This window comes from Epinephelus moara, chromosome 10 (assembly GCF_006386435.1).
Source record: "Epinephelus moara isolate mb chromosome 10, YSFRI_EMoa_1.0, whole genome shotgun sequence".
NCBI lineage: Eukaryota > Metazoa > Chordata > Actinopteri > Perciformes > Serranidae > Epinephelus > Epinephelus moara.
Genome location: NC_065515.1, coordinates 23238340 through 23253575, shown reverse-complemented (window position 1 = coordinate 23253575; position 15236 = coordinate 23238340). Strand labels below are relative to the sequence as shown.

The 15236-nt window shown below is 42.4% G+C and overlaps 1 protein-coding gene across 1 annotated transcript in view; it reads right to left on the bottom strand.

The window, feature by feature from the left end:
• The window catches only part of agbl4 (AGBL carboxypeptidase 4), a 389306-nt gene that overhangs the window by 31959 nt on the left and 342111 nt on the right, over positions 1-15236 (bottom strand). The window contains exons 7-9 of the mRNA XM_050054625.1: positions 12077-12166; positions 9266-9380; positions 5997-6108 (exon numbers count right to left, since the gene is read on the bottom strand). Of these exons, the coding sequence (XP_049910582.1) occupies positions 5997-6108; positions 9266-9380; positions 12077-12166 (317 nt within the window). The remainder of the gene's footprint in view (positions 1-5996; positions 6109-9265; positions 9381-12076; positions 12167-15236) is intronic.

Genomic DNA, 15236 nt, shown 5'->3' with positions numbered 1-15236 from the left:
CGAGCAGCTAGTAGCAAGAGGGAAACGCAAACCTGACAGACACTGTAAAGATGAGCAACTGGGGAGACAAAGAATTGCGCGCCCTCCTTGCCCTCGCAAACGAAGAGGCCATTAACCGGCAGATGACGGGGATGGTAAGGAACGGGCCGACTGAGGAAGGACTGACCAGCCACGGCTTCCCTCCCACGTCACTGTTTACGTCCACGCTACACGTGTTGTTACTTGCTCACACCCCCCACTGTCCTGAAAAAGGCGCATTCTGTATAAAAAAAAAGTAGGTAGGCTGCATTTTGCTGCACTCCCCGATTTTGTTTTTATACTGCCAATGCTGAAAAAAGACTGATTGGTCTTTCCTGCAAATTTGCACAACTCCTATCTAAAAAGGGCTTTTGTTTGAACAAGCTTTCACTCTAACCCAAACCAACCGGATTATCTGAGGAAACACATCTCAGCTCAGGTGTGAAAGCAACCTCAGTGAGAGCAGTAGCACTGGTGACCCTTTCAGATGACAGAGAGTAGTTTAAATCAATATTAAAGCAAAAAACCTGAGCAAAGCCTTTGAGACACAGGCAGACAATTTAGCATGTGTCACTAAAAACATGTAACATACACCACTGAAATTGAATACACCTTTTGTCACATGCCTGAGTGCCCAAAGGCTAAGTCTTGCACTACTCTATATCTGTTTTATGATTAACAAATCCACAATATATTAGTCTGTCTCTCAATACACTCTGAATTCCTCCCAGTGGAACTCAGCACCAAGCCCACTGAATCCGTCTTAAACCTTTTCCAAAAGGCTAAAACAACTCCACTTTCTAGCACATATTACTCAAACAGGAGTAAATTATAAACTTGTTAGACCCTGATGAATGCACTTTGTACTTGGGCCGCAGCAAACATTTGTATGTGGGGCCCTTGTGGGTAGTAAATGGGCTGAAAAACTGGCCCAATATGGGACTGTCCAGGGGTTCTATATTCGAGGGTTTACCCAAGTGGGCCCCAGGTCAGATGCCCATTTTGGACCAATATCCACTTTGTACCCAGGTAGCCGTAGCATGACCCATGTGGGGCCCACTTGGGCAAACCCACCCATATGGGCAATTGGCATGGGGCTCATGTGGAACACGTGGACAATCCAATATACTGTAGGGCCCATTTTTCAGCCCATTTACTACCTGCATGGACTCCACATACGAATGTGGAATACTTGTGGAATAATACATGTCAGGGGAGAATTCCCAAAGACCGAATTGCAACCGCTATCTGCCTCAACTCAAGGTCCGATTCACAATTGCGCTAATGTTTTACAATGCAAACATGCCCATAAAGTTTTGCAGCTGAATGCATTTAGCCCCTTTTTTGCATCTGATTGAAATGATCCATGTCGCAACGTATAAATATCGCCTTTGTACCAAGAACACAGTAGGCTGAATCTGAATCTGAAATACTTTATTGTCAAGAAACTCTGGCAGAGAGAAAAAGAAAACTCAAATTTTCAGACCAGGAGCCACAGGTCCTGACCGACAAGGTGCAGAGGCGTTCCTCTAAACTTGAGGCAAGAAAGTTAAACATGACAGTGATAAACTGTCTTTAGGATTTAATATCTCAGCCTGTCGATGTCCTTCAGTCACCACTAACTTTCGGAAGTTGTTAATAATTTCCTTTAACTGTGTGTGGCTATTAGCACTAATCTTTGGAAAACCGGAGTGTTTTTGCAATTTGTGAATTCGCCCATCAGTGGGCTCCTCCTCCAATCCATGATCCACATGTAGGCTTTGATTTTATTCCCACTAAAAGGGGAATATTTGTTGCCATCATTTTGCAATCTCTCTTAATGCAGACTGCATGTTGTGAGGAATGACAAATGTACAGCCCTGATGTCAAACTGTAACTGTACGTACTCTGTATTCATTAATATAACCGTTCCAAGTGAATTGGCTGATGGGACTTTAAGTCATTGATTTTAAAACATCATTTCCTGCTCAGTAAAGAGTTTGCATAAACACTGGTGAGTGCAAATGTTCTGAGCAGTGTTGAATTTATATACAAATATTTGACGAGTAAAAGTTTCCAGCCATCAATACCAATGCAGCTTAGATTGCTCCTGCAACAAGCTTTGATTTAAATGGCACTTGTCTGCAAACCCGCAGCCAGTTATTGAAGTTATTGCCTGAACAGAACAAGGAAGCTATTTTCCCAGCAGAAAGAGAGTGCTGCTGAATTCACAATGATGGAGAATCGCTTTGGAGTGACGAGGGTGTCTGTCACAAGAATGGTTGATGGGGTTTCAAACTGAATGGGCTCCTTTGTGCAACGGAGGGCAATGTGACTTTGAATTATGATGCCTTACGCCCAGAACTCTGGGTATCTAAAGTAGTAAAGAAGTCATGGTGATTGACAAAAAGTCAGGGTCAGATTTATGTACATACGGACCCAAAGAAAATTTGCACCTTGAATTAAATTAGTGGGAGCTGAGAAGATTTTATTGACACCAATGCCATTATTGATTTTGCTTAGCGGTCCAAGGTCCAATTCTTGATTCTTGGTCAATTTTTTGAGTGGAAAAAAAGAAGGTTTTGCATATGTTCAGCGTCAGTGCAGCTATTTTTTTAATCTGAGTCTGAGGACAGTATAGATGAAATGAGAGAATATTTTTACAGCACCGTTTTCATTTAGGTATTCTGGTAAGCCTGGCAGCGTGGCGCTAATGTTACTATAAGATAGGATATACACCCTTGGTAATGATAATGCTGCACAGTCAGGAAGCAGTCAGTGCACAGAGTGTCAAATTCATAGCATTCCTGGAAATCCGGCCCCTGTTGTGTAGTGAGTCTCCGCATATTGCTGGTGTTTCCACCCTTACTTGACATGATCATTTTATAGACATTACAAGCAGCACATGATGCCACACTTCGGACCGTTTCTTCTGCTCTGCTGTGAGTCCTTGTTGCAAGTTTGGAGCAGTGTAGATGTATAATTTTTGACATCACTGTTTTTCTCTGTGTAACTGTCAGAAAAACATGACAACATTGATAAAACGGTTCAGATGGATCGGACAATTTGGAGCTGACTCTCAACTGGAACCGATTCCCAACCTTAACGCTGAATAACTGTTATTAGAGGTGTGTTACAAAGCCATCACCCAAGACCATGAATTCTACTGAAGGATGGTACCCAGAGATGCATGTCTATCAAAAACACAATTTAACATCCTTGTTTTTTGCTGTAACCAGGATATCATCTACTGTACAAGGGAAGCCGGGTACAATTACAGTACGTTATATATTCTAACACATTCCCAGCTGGTCCAGTCACAAGGTCCACATTTTGTCATTAGTTCGAGGTCCATACGGTTTAAAGTAGTCAGTGTCATACTTGTGTTTGGCCATGTCTTCCAGCTGGTTTGCTGTTTCTGTAAAGTAGCTGTCTGTAATTCATTCACTCTACCACAGGAAACGGCACTTCAAAATAAAAGCTCTGTGCCAGAAATTCACTGTACTTCAAAATAAAGTGTGTTTTATACAAACTTGACACATTTGCGAGTCACTTTCGATCCATTCAGAATGGACCTATGATCCACTTTTGGACTGCGACCCACCAGTTGGAAACCACTGTTGTAACGTAAAGGTCATGGTTGGAAGACAAAAATCTGGCTATGGAAAATAGTTTTTTGTGCTCTAAATATTGAATTCCACAAGTTTCATATCAATAAAAATTGTGAGCACTAAAACATAATGACAGTCTCATATGAGCCACTTTAAAATATAACTCCAAGAAGACAACAATGACCACAGTGGTATTTCTTGAATGGTGGGGTTTGTTGCTCTTGGGTTGATTCCTCCAATCAGTACAAAAGACAGATCATTCCAATATGTTGCAAATGGAGAAAAATTGAGAGACTGTGACTCTGCCTTTACCAACTAAAGTGTGCTTATCAGGAGCAGTCCATTAAGATTTACTGTAGCCTACAGACACCATTAACATTTACTGTATTTGTTGTGTTACGACATCAAGACCTGTATTCCTAACACAGTTTTACAAAATTAATAGCAAGCTAGGACAATACTACAATGACAACACAGGGCTGCTGTTAATTCTATATTAGCTATCTTGTGGCCTCAAGTGACTTGCTGAATCTCTGGGAACTGTTCTCCACACTTAAGGGCAGACACCTAAATATTATTTCAATTGCATGACCTTTTCCTTGCCAACTCTAGTTTTCAGGCACAATCCTGGGGTACAGTTTGAAAGATCACCTAAAAACTGATACTGAACTCCCACTCAGCTTCCTCTCAATCTCCTTGTTTTCAAACAAATGACCACATTGATTTAGCAGCTGGTAAAAGGGCCACATATGCTAGTTTAGCTCAACTGTTCTGCTGAAGGTATCTGCTGCTGATCTCCTGTTAATGGAGTCCTCCAGCGGAGCCCTCCAACCCTGGTAGCCTCATTAGACTCTATGCCCGCTGTGTGAGATGAGCATGAATGGAGGGCAGCAGCACAGGGCCTCCTGGCTGCAGAGTTGGCATTGAAAGTGGCATCTGGGAGCCCCAGACATGAGTAGTGTGTCTGATGGGATTAACTGGCTGTGGCGAGAGAGAGACAGAAGAGGAGAGGTTGCCCAAGCCTCCAAATTAACTCTGCAAGACTAAAGGCAATCATCAGGGAGAAGGGTAGGGGGGGCTGCAGGAGGACAAGTGCTGGTGGGATGGTTATCAACAGCGAAGGAGAGGGAATAGGAGACATCTGACCAGCAGGAGTGGACTTAGAAAACACATGGCACAATACGGTGTTGACTGGAGGCTGCATTAACCCAGCTAGAAAACTCAAAGTCACTGTGGTGGCAGGCGATTAAGTTCCTTTTATTAGGCTATATCTGCCATGAATTCCATGTGTATGAGACTGAATTTATGCCAATGCAAAAGCAAGGGCTCTGCACCAGTGGACCCTGACTTTTTGTTTGCTTGTGGCCTCGTAATATGAAGCAATGTCTACCTGGGGACTCTGGTCACTTGTTTAAATTATTTTTTTAGAGCCTGAAAAGGTAAAATCAAACCATATTTCACAAGAAAAGGGCAAAGATTGGTGAATTTCCTGCACCTGCAATCGTCTTGTGACCCCTTAGATTAATTTCCCGACTCTTGAGAGGGGCTCAACACCAAGGTTGGGAGCCACTCCTCTATATAATGGTATGATAGATACAGTTTATTTTAAAAGTATGAATGTGTGAGAGAAAAATCCCCATGTTGGCAGGGGAGACATGCATTTGGCAACACCTGTTTGTCTGTGCATTGCAGTATTCTCGCTGTGTGATGAGAGAGTGTTAGTATGTGTATGTGTCTGTTTGCTCAGGATGAGTACGTGTGTGTTTGCGTGTGTGAGCGTGTGTGAATGACAGGCATGAGTGGATCACCCTGCCATGACAGAGTCTATCGATCAGTGTGTCAGCGCCGGGGGAAAAGGTTAATCTGCCCGATGCCAGCCCCGCGCCTCACCCCATCTCTGGCCTGCCCTGCATCCCGCCCCAGCCCGCTCCCTCTCTTATCAGGATTAGAGGAGTGTACAAAAGGGCAGAGTATTCCCAGGACACACACTGACCTTCAGTAATCCCACCAACCTGCCGCTCTGCTTATAATTAACATCAGGAACAAAGAGAAAAATCCCCGGCCTGTCTGTGTAGCGCTCCTCTGACTGAAAGACTAAAACTGGAGAAGGAAAAAGTTACAGTAGAGTTAGAGACTGAAAGCACAGACTTGCTTCAGTAATATGTTTTGAATGGCCAGGAGAGCCGAGCTGACATTCTGGAGGTGCTGACTAGCCGATCCCTGCTCCCCAGTGCACACAATCCTAAACACAGATTGGAGGAACATGCTGAACCAAGCAGGGAGGCAGAAAACTGTTCTTGGGACCAGCAGACATTACTGTGGTGAAGGAATGTTGAGCACAGTATGGAGGACATGTGTGTGTGTGTGTGTGTGTGCTTGCTCGCTCACCGGGTCTTGGTTCATCTGCACTATGAGTTGTTTGACAGCATGCAGTGTGGGGTGGGCCCATGGAGAGGGATCCTGCCAGTGGCGATTCAGGTCGAAACCCATCAGAGAACACCTGTAAACACACACACACACACACACACACACACACACACACACACACACACACACACACGTGTACCCAGAGTTTAATGGAAAACTATAACATGGTTTGCCTTACAAAAATGACTACAAATGATTAAAGGTACACTGCAGAGATTTTGACCACTAGTAGCGCTGTAGAGCAAGGTTTCCAACAGCTCTATGTAAACTATCTATTGTGCATTGCGAAAATACATTTAGTGTCTAACTCCACTTTTGCTGGTTAAACGGTGCATAATCTGAGTGCAAAGTAAGTCGCAAGGGTTAAAGGGGTTGTATTTGATCCCTTAATCAATTACAGGTGTGTTTTGGGTGTAACATGAATTCAACCAATCAGAGTATCACCTCCCATTCCCTTTAAAAGCCAGGGGCAACCCCACCTGGCATGCTACTATTTACATGGTGGATTTGGCATATTGTAGAAGCGAGCTGTTTGCGGCTGCGATTAATTCAGTAACAGCAGTAATGTCACTGCAGGAAATATTGTGGGACATTTGAACTGCAAAACTATAAACTGTAGTTACAAACACAGGAAACAGAACTAAACTTTTAGCCTCTGAAATAATCAATGAAGTCACACTGCCCCGCATGCACTGCAGCTCTGCTCAGCTCTCTGCTATGTTCACATTTTAGAGAATGTCATTAATAGTGTCCACATTAATGATGTGTTTATTCACCCATCCATTTGTCTTGGGCCCTACAACCATACTGCAGCCACAGAAATACAACATAGTACATAGACAAATCAACATTATACCAAACATAACAGAAACACAAAGAGATAAATAAATAAATAACATCATACCCTAAAAATACCTCTACAAAAATGCAAATCGGCAAATCGTCATAATCCAATGCCACTTCTGGCTTAATCTGCCATTATTTAAAAGCTTTATAGGCAATGGCAAGAATGAATTTTAAAATCTGCTCAGTCTACAACAAGGCACTCCCCTACCCGAGGGCAGCAGCTCGTACTCTGTATGCAAAAATACTGCACCATTCTGACTTCAGACCAGGTTTTATTTGGTCAATGGCGCAATCACTTTCTGCTGCCTTAAAAATTACAATACGCCAACAATAAGCCTGACCACGCCTCATTTTAAGACTGACATGCCAATGGGTGTGTAGATAGGAGGAAGTACACTTGCTACATACACAACATGTGAGTGCTGACCGTTAAAATGACAACTGCATCAGTCTGAAACTAGCAATAACATTTGCGCTGCAGTGTGTTATGCTTTGTGCCAGGAGGCGTAGGAGAAGGCCCATGGTCATTTTGCTTTATCACACGACATTGACAGGTGTGGAGCTGCCCGATGGTAATTTTTTGCATCTATAAAAGTCTGTCAGTAGAAATTCGTGGCATTCGTTGTTTTCATTGTGGGAGTTTGTGGGGGCGCAATATAGTGCATAAATTTCACACTCAGGATTCGGACACTAATAAAATAGCTGATGTTCAATTTCGTGTCCTATATCCTCCTGAGACCCTCTGTCCTCATATGAGGACATCGCATTTTGGGTTTACTTGACATTATACTTCATTCTGCATAACATAGACCTGTTGTCCTCCTTCGTGGACACTTTTTTGTGCCATCTAGCAGTAGCGAGAACACAATACACTAATCAAAGTAAAAACAAGATGGCAGCCATCTTTGCCAAGTCAGTCTGCAGCTGATCCCGACACGAAAGGGGACAAGGTCCTGATCACATGTTATGGTTGAACTTGTTATGATTAATAATGTTTGTAGTTCAAGATGGCAAAAAAAAGACAAATTTTAGCAACAGTAACAAGCTAAGACACTGTTAATTAGGAAGTACTCGTCTGAAGACATTGGGACTTTATTGTTGTCTCGTTTGAAGAGATGGGAACTTTATTATCATTGACAATGTTTGTTTTTGGTCCCAAATAGCTAGGAGAAATTAAAAATGCATACCAAACAAAAGTTCTGGTCTCAGGAGTATACATTAAATAGAGAGGGATTTTGGACACAGCCAAAGTAGGTTTCAAATTCTTCCAAAAATCAGCTCTGTAAGTGTTTCATAAGAAAGGAAAATGTATTCAACACAATTTTAGTGAGAGACAATTCATTTTAAAATAATCTGTTTACAAAAAAACTCCACAGGGTACCTTTAACTATATATATACACAGCAGATGGATGTAAGAAGTAACTGTATAGCAGTGGATTGCTACTCTTAAGTGTTATTAACAACCTGTAATTGCCATACTGATATGTTTGCATGCAAAGACTCACCCTGAACTGCCCTCTGTCTTGTAATGCGTATCTCTGACATTTAATGAAGCCCTTGGTAATGATACAGGAGTTACTGATACTGTAGAGCAACTGAGCAGAGCAGCCAGCCATGAACAAAATACTCATCCCAGGTTAACTGACATTGATTCTTTGCTCTGCATGTATCCATTTCAGTCCGCTCTGCACTGTATCCTGCAGGGACGGCTGTGTGGTATCTTTGTGCCTGTCTGTGTGTGTGTGTGAGAGAGAGATGCGTGTGTATAAATGAGCATGTGTGATTGGTGAGGTGAGGACTATCACTACTCACATTCTGTCAATACACTGCTCATCACCGCTCAATGTGAAAGCAAGCTGATGAAAATAGCCTTTAAGCAGTCACCAATCACAGTCAATGATATTATAGAGATTGTCACTGCTGGGGAGCAACTGAGATTCCCCCCAACATGTTTTTGGAGGCAGTGACAAGGCAGCGCCACTAGATGGCACTCACGAACACACTGGGAGCTCACCGTTGATGCCTATCTCAGTGTGCATTAGTATTCCTGGGGCTGAGCCTATTAAGTAAAAGGCAATTATGAAGAAGGGAAAGAGAAGAGAGGAAAATAGAGGAGAGGAGGATGCCCACAGAGCTGCAGCAATAGTGTTAAAGACAGAGAGGAGGAGAGGATGGACAGAGAGAACAGCCCTACGGCCAAATACTATCTTCTAACAAATGCACTGCTGTGAGCTATATGAATTCATTAAGCTCCCTAAAGGAGGAGTTAAGAGGATATAATCCCACGTAGCAGGATATAAAACCGTGTAATGTGTGAATTCTATGCAACGTAGCGATGCATTCAAATTAAGAATTAAAAAAAGATGTTTGTGTGTTCATCTACCTGTAGTTGCCCAGGTAGACACCGTCAGGATTCAGCATGGGGACGATCTTGAAGATCACATGATCCCTTAGGACCTGAGCCACAGGGTGCTGGCTCACTAGGAAGTCGATCACACCTATCAAACACACATACATAAATCCACACACACGCACACACACAGAGGGAAATAGACTTGAAAAGAAAACCGAAGACGGGCTGGCAGTTAATTGAGTTTTGAGAAACAAAAGGAGAAGGAAGGACAGCGAGGGGGCATCGTCAGAATCGGGGGAGGAATAGGAGACGTCAAGCCTAAATCGATACAAATGGAATGGAGCTGACGGCGCTGGAAAAACAGACAGCACACAGCGGGCTAGAAGCCAACTCATCTGATTCATGATGATGCACACGCCACACACGCACACACACACACACACACACACACACACACACACACACACACACACACACACACATATGCACACAAACTGATACTGTAGGTAGATTAGACAGACAGACAGATAGATAGATAGATAGATAGATAGATAGATAGATAGATAGATAGATAAATAGATAGGTATGACAAAGACATTTTCTTAGCCCATCTACCTCCATCACCTTTCTTTCGTCACAAATGCCATTTCTCCACCTCGTTAACGTTAATGGACTTTCCTCAGTCTGTCTTACTGAGTCAAAGTAGTGGACAGGGACCACCGCTAAAGGTAAGGCCGTGCCCTTCATCCCTTCCAGCCCTCCCCTCTTCAGACCGGCTCCCTATAAACAAGGCAGTGGGACCCAGAAGGAGTGAACCTGCCCACTCACCTCAGCCTGAGCAGGAGGAAGGTAGCAAGGAGTCATTAAATCCTGCTAAAACTATCATTCTGCACAAGGAGACAATTTCCCCAAAGGTTCTCAGTTTTCAAAGTGTTTTATTAGTTTCGAGACAATACAACCCTATGATATACTCAGACTGTATTTCCTGAGATGTTATATAGAAACGCAGTCTTGTACCTATTTCTGTAACATTCAGACATCACAGACGCAGGTGCAGAGCAGAGTTTAAGAAGGTAATGACAATTATGTTACATTTAAAAGGGAACTTATGGTGTTCAGTTTTATACCTGAAGATGAGTTTACTAAGCACAGTGAATACTCAGCCCTCTGTAATCAATTGTATGAAGTCACCTATGGCTGTGGAGGAAGTCTTAGAGAACCACCCTGCTGATGTCAACAGGGTTTAATCAGTTTGTGTCTTGGATACTTTAAATGTTTAACATTTTTGGAGCTCGACCCCAACTAGGGACTAAAAATCTGAATATGTCGGCCTCTGCTGCATTGTTTTGACAATTCTTTTTCAAATGTCAGTCGCAAATCTCCCAAATGTGGAAGTGTACCCCTTTAATCTGGAGGAAAAGGTCTCAGTAACAAGGCTTCTCTCATATAAAAAACAGCCATATAGCTCGTTTGTGCAAGCAGCTTATTACAATTCATTGTCATGTTTACCGTAAACGTTGTGCCCTCTAGTGGTCATAGTAATAATTACAGGAGCAGAGGAGGAAGTGAGGTGATGTAGTGTAAAAAGCGATAAAGTCTCTGTAATGTTGTAAAAAGATGGAATACGTTCCTATATGGTGGGCACGAGGAGAGGTGGATTGGTTAACCAAGCACAGGACTTACACCCAGGGGACCGACGTTGGCTCAGTGGACTCAGTGCTGACTTCTTTTACTAACAACGTAGCGCTAGTGTGATGTGACATATGTGATGCCTATCACGTGCCATATGTAATGTTTTGTAAGCAACAAAAGTACTCATTAAAAGGAAAATGTTTTTTTTTTTTTTTTTTTGGTAAATCTTACCACGTAGTTTTGTTGCACAATCCTAACCACAAAGTTTTATAGTGTAACATTGACAATTCATAACATTACGGACATGTTTAAAACTATGACCCTTAGAATGGTATCATATGTTATTTTGGAACGAAGTTGAAATCGACATATTCTGTCATTTAGGTATGAGAGAGCGTTGCAACTGCTGTACAGTGCAGGCTTCGTCAGTTATGCAAGTAAATTATATAGAAAATGAAATTTCCTTTGTTTTATATTGCCCTATATATCATGACTCTGGGGAGAGGTTATTTAATAGAATTAAAAAAAAACTGATTAGGGAATTTTTTTTGTGAAAGACTCTGCAAGACAGACATTTTTGCACTGTGACATTATTTTAAGCAGAAGAAGATATACTTTCTTACTCCTAAGGGGAACCTAATTTTGTTCATATACACACAGGCCTGAAATACACACATGCACAAAAAGGACCTATACGTGCATTAAATGTAGAGATGTCAGAGCGAGGGGGATGCGCATGGACAAGCGCCTTGAGCAGTTGGGGGTTCTGTGCCTTGCTCGTATTTCGTTCGGATGGGGACTGTCCGGTTCTCAACCCAAGTCCTTATGGACTGAACTACTACCGCCCTGAACATGGGACAATATATGGACATTTTAGGTTTCTGTTGTTAATGTGTAAAACATGTTTAACTTTCATTTCTTTTGTTTAGGAACCTGTATATTATATCTTCATTTTATCTTTAGTCTTTATTTTTATGGGTGTTACTGTGTGAGATGGTCCATAAACTTTAGTCTCTTTTCAACTTAATTACTCTATCAATATTAAACAGTAAATAGTAGGGGTTCCTAAATACAGAAAATACCCACTTTTAAACACCACACATAATGAGCTCTGACACATGTCGGTGTGCACGGCCAAACATCCTCCAGACCAGTGTTGCTGCATCTGAATCAATGAAACAGGACACCAACCTAACATTAAAACTTTACCTTGACAAATAAAGGAGGCAGGAGACTCTCCAGGGTGAACACGAGCTGTGAGGAAGACCAGCTTCTTCTCTCTATCTGGACTCAGGTGGTCTGTGCAGGGAGGAGAGGAGAGGAGAGGAGAGGAGAGGAGAGGAGAGGAGAGGAGAGGAGAGGAGAGAAGGATAGGGAGGTGGAAAGTAAAGACAAAGAGAGAAAGAGGTTATTAATGTTCAAAGTTCTAGCAGAGTTGTAGACAGCAACTCTATAAACTCTCAGGCGTAGATAAGACTGAAATATTACTATCTTAAGTTGCTCTATTAGAGTTATACACATGTAGCCTATACTGTCCAGTGTGAGAGGTGCGGTGAAAACACACACTGACCAGGTCATCCACTTTCAGACAGACACACATGAATCAAACATCAAACCAACACAGGGCACAAAATATTCAAGGGGCAAGGTGAATTATAGATCTACAGAGGTCGGGATCAGCCAGCAACAGGTGTGACCTGATAGAGGTCTTCTTTGATTTAAGTCTTCAGGTCTGTCTGAGGACTTCTCTCTGGCTAGACACTTCTTCCCTCCCCAGATGAGTTGTACCTTGGAGACTTGTCTTGAGCATTTCCAGTCACTCTGCTAGTTTGCATAAGTAAGGGTCCATGAACGTTTCAACATACTTCTCAAACCTGACGATGCTAAAATGGACAGATTTTCTGAAGCAGTGAGAGATCTTAGAATGTGCCCTTGAAACAATTCAAAACTTTGGACCTTTTATCCCTTGAATTCTTGAGATAATGACTTTATCTGAAACATCAAATTACACAAGAATGATCTCAAGTGTTTTCACATTTTATTTGATACCTGCTGTGAGATGTTTGAGGGTAAATTCCAGAGATGGTCTATTGTCAAAATGCTCAATTCTAAAAGTCAAATCCACCTCCAACTGTGAGAGGTTATATTACTGTAGATATTTTGTGAATCACTTGTGCTCATCTTCCTCAAAGACCGAACAATAGACGGACTGCACACATGAAAGCCCACGAGTCTCCATTCTGCGATCCCAGCCCAGTTGAAAATCAGAGGTCAAAGTTTTGCTGTTTTCTTGGCCAGTGTTTCTCCTCTAATCTGCTGTTGCTAATGGATGAAAGTGATTGCGTGTCTCATCGCTATACACAAACTTAATATCTTATCGATTCTTCCACCCGCTTGTGCTGAGCAGCGAAAATGCTAATTAGCAACAGGCTATGCACCTTTCCTTCTCCTTAATTCCAATTTAACCTCAGAGCAGTGTGTGTGTGTGTGTGTGTGTTCATGGTGTGTCTGTTTGAGTGGTTAGGGGTCGTAAACAAAAAAAAAAGCGTTGTTCCATTTAAGTACTCTCCCTCTGATTTTATTTCGCTTTTCTCTCCCTCTGCCCTTCACAGAGACAAATGGCTTTGCCATTCAGGAGTCTCCGTGGAGCGGGGCGGGCCGTTTGTTGTAAATGTGAGTGCTTGCGGTTTGGCCGGCCGCTGGGTGCTCGGTGGCTGTGAAATTCCATCACTTAGAAATTCTACTTTGGCCTCGACCCCAGGCCAACACACTGGCTCCTGATACAAGAACACACACACACACACATTGTACAGTAGAAAGCTGCAATAAGGAAAGAAAAAAAAAAGCGTAGACAGACATGCAGCCGTTCTCCCTACAGTAAAACCAAGAAGCCAGAAAGTTGTGAGCCAAACCAGAGGCAGCTGCCAAGGTCCCGACTGTCGGGGAATTCAGCCGTCGTGGCCATGCTACATTTAGTCTCAGTGCTAGTGTGCCCTTGCTGCTTCATCAAAACAATCTCTTACAGCAGGCTCCTGGAGCTTACAATGGATCCACTGTTTATCCCACATCGTTCTGTGTGCGTGTGTGTGTGTGTGTGTGTGAGTGTGTGCCTATGTCTCCTCAGGGCTCCCACAAACGCTCCCCAAGTAGCTGTTGTGTTTATGTGTCTGTATCTCTGCATTCCTCTGTATCTGGCTGTGCCCAGCCAAGCATTGTAGCACAAAATTAAGTCCCACTATTCCATAGGCGCTCCAACGCCCAGGGGGAACCTGCAGGAATCAAGTACCATAACTCGACTGCATGTAAAGGAAAATCACATTTTTTTGGCTCAGGTGTGGGTAACATATAACATGAAGGTTAGGGTCAAGTTCTGGTTGAGCACAGCGCTGCAGCAGCATCTCCTGACCTCAAGGTGTCAGTAGAGATCAGCAGTGGGGGGGCTGTCATGAATCGGAGACGGATAAAGAGAGGGTGAAAGACAGAAGTAGAAGAGAGAGAGAGGGCGAGGGATTTGACTGAAAGCTTTCGAAGGGAACACAAATGATCTTTCCTGGAACTCTTTTTCTTCCTTTGCAGACAGTTTTGTAGAAATTGTGGTGGGAGGGAGGAACAACCCAGAACAGTGTTTCAACAATAAATGCCTTCCATGCTGAGCTGAATGTCAAACCAACATCTCTGCCATTTCATTTACACGAGCAGAAAACATTTAATTCATCAGCTTTACTTGTCTTTAGTTTGAGACCTGCAACATTTTCCTCTTTAAGTGTGTTAGGATGATTGGGTTTGCATTGCGTGTGTACATTGCAGCAGCAACTAATGATTATTTTAATTATTGATTATATTTTTGATTAGTGGATTCATTATTTAGTATATGAAATAATCGAAAATAGTCAAATATGCACGACACAATTCCCCAAAGTGATGTCTGAAAATTGCTTGTTTAGTTCAACTAACAGTTCAAAACTCAAAGACATTTTATCTGCACTGATATAAAACAGAAAAAGCAGAAAGTACGCACACTGGAGAAGCAGCACGTCTTACTCTTTTGCCTGATCATTGACATAAAAAAAAGGAATTGATTAATAATTGCGGGATAATTTTCTGTCCATCGACTAATTGATTATTCCAAAAATAAAGTGTTTCAGCACTGTATGGCTGAGAATTTGTCGCTGCTGTGTGTATTTGTTAGGCTTATATTAAAGAAGAAACATCATGACATTCTGGTCCAATCATGACTGGGTGCAGAATGTACTCTGAAATGTTCTGTATGTTTACAGTGCTGAAAATGTCTAAATATCTTAACCCTTTGAAACCTGGAGCGATTATATTTCTAAGCACGGTTTTCAGGTCATTTCCTTGTTTGTTTTGA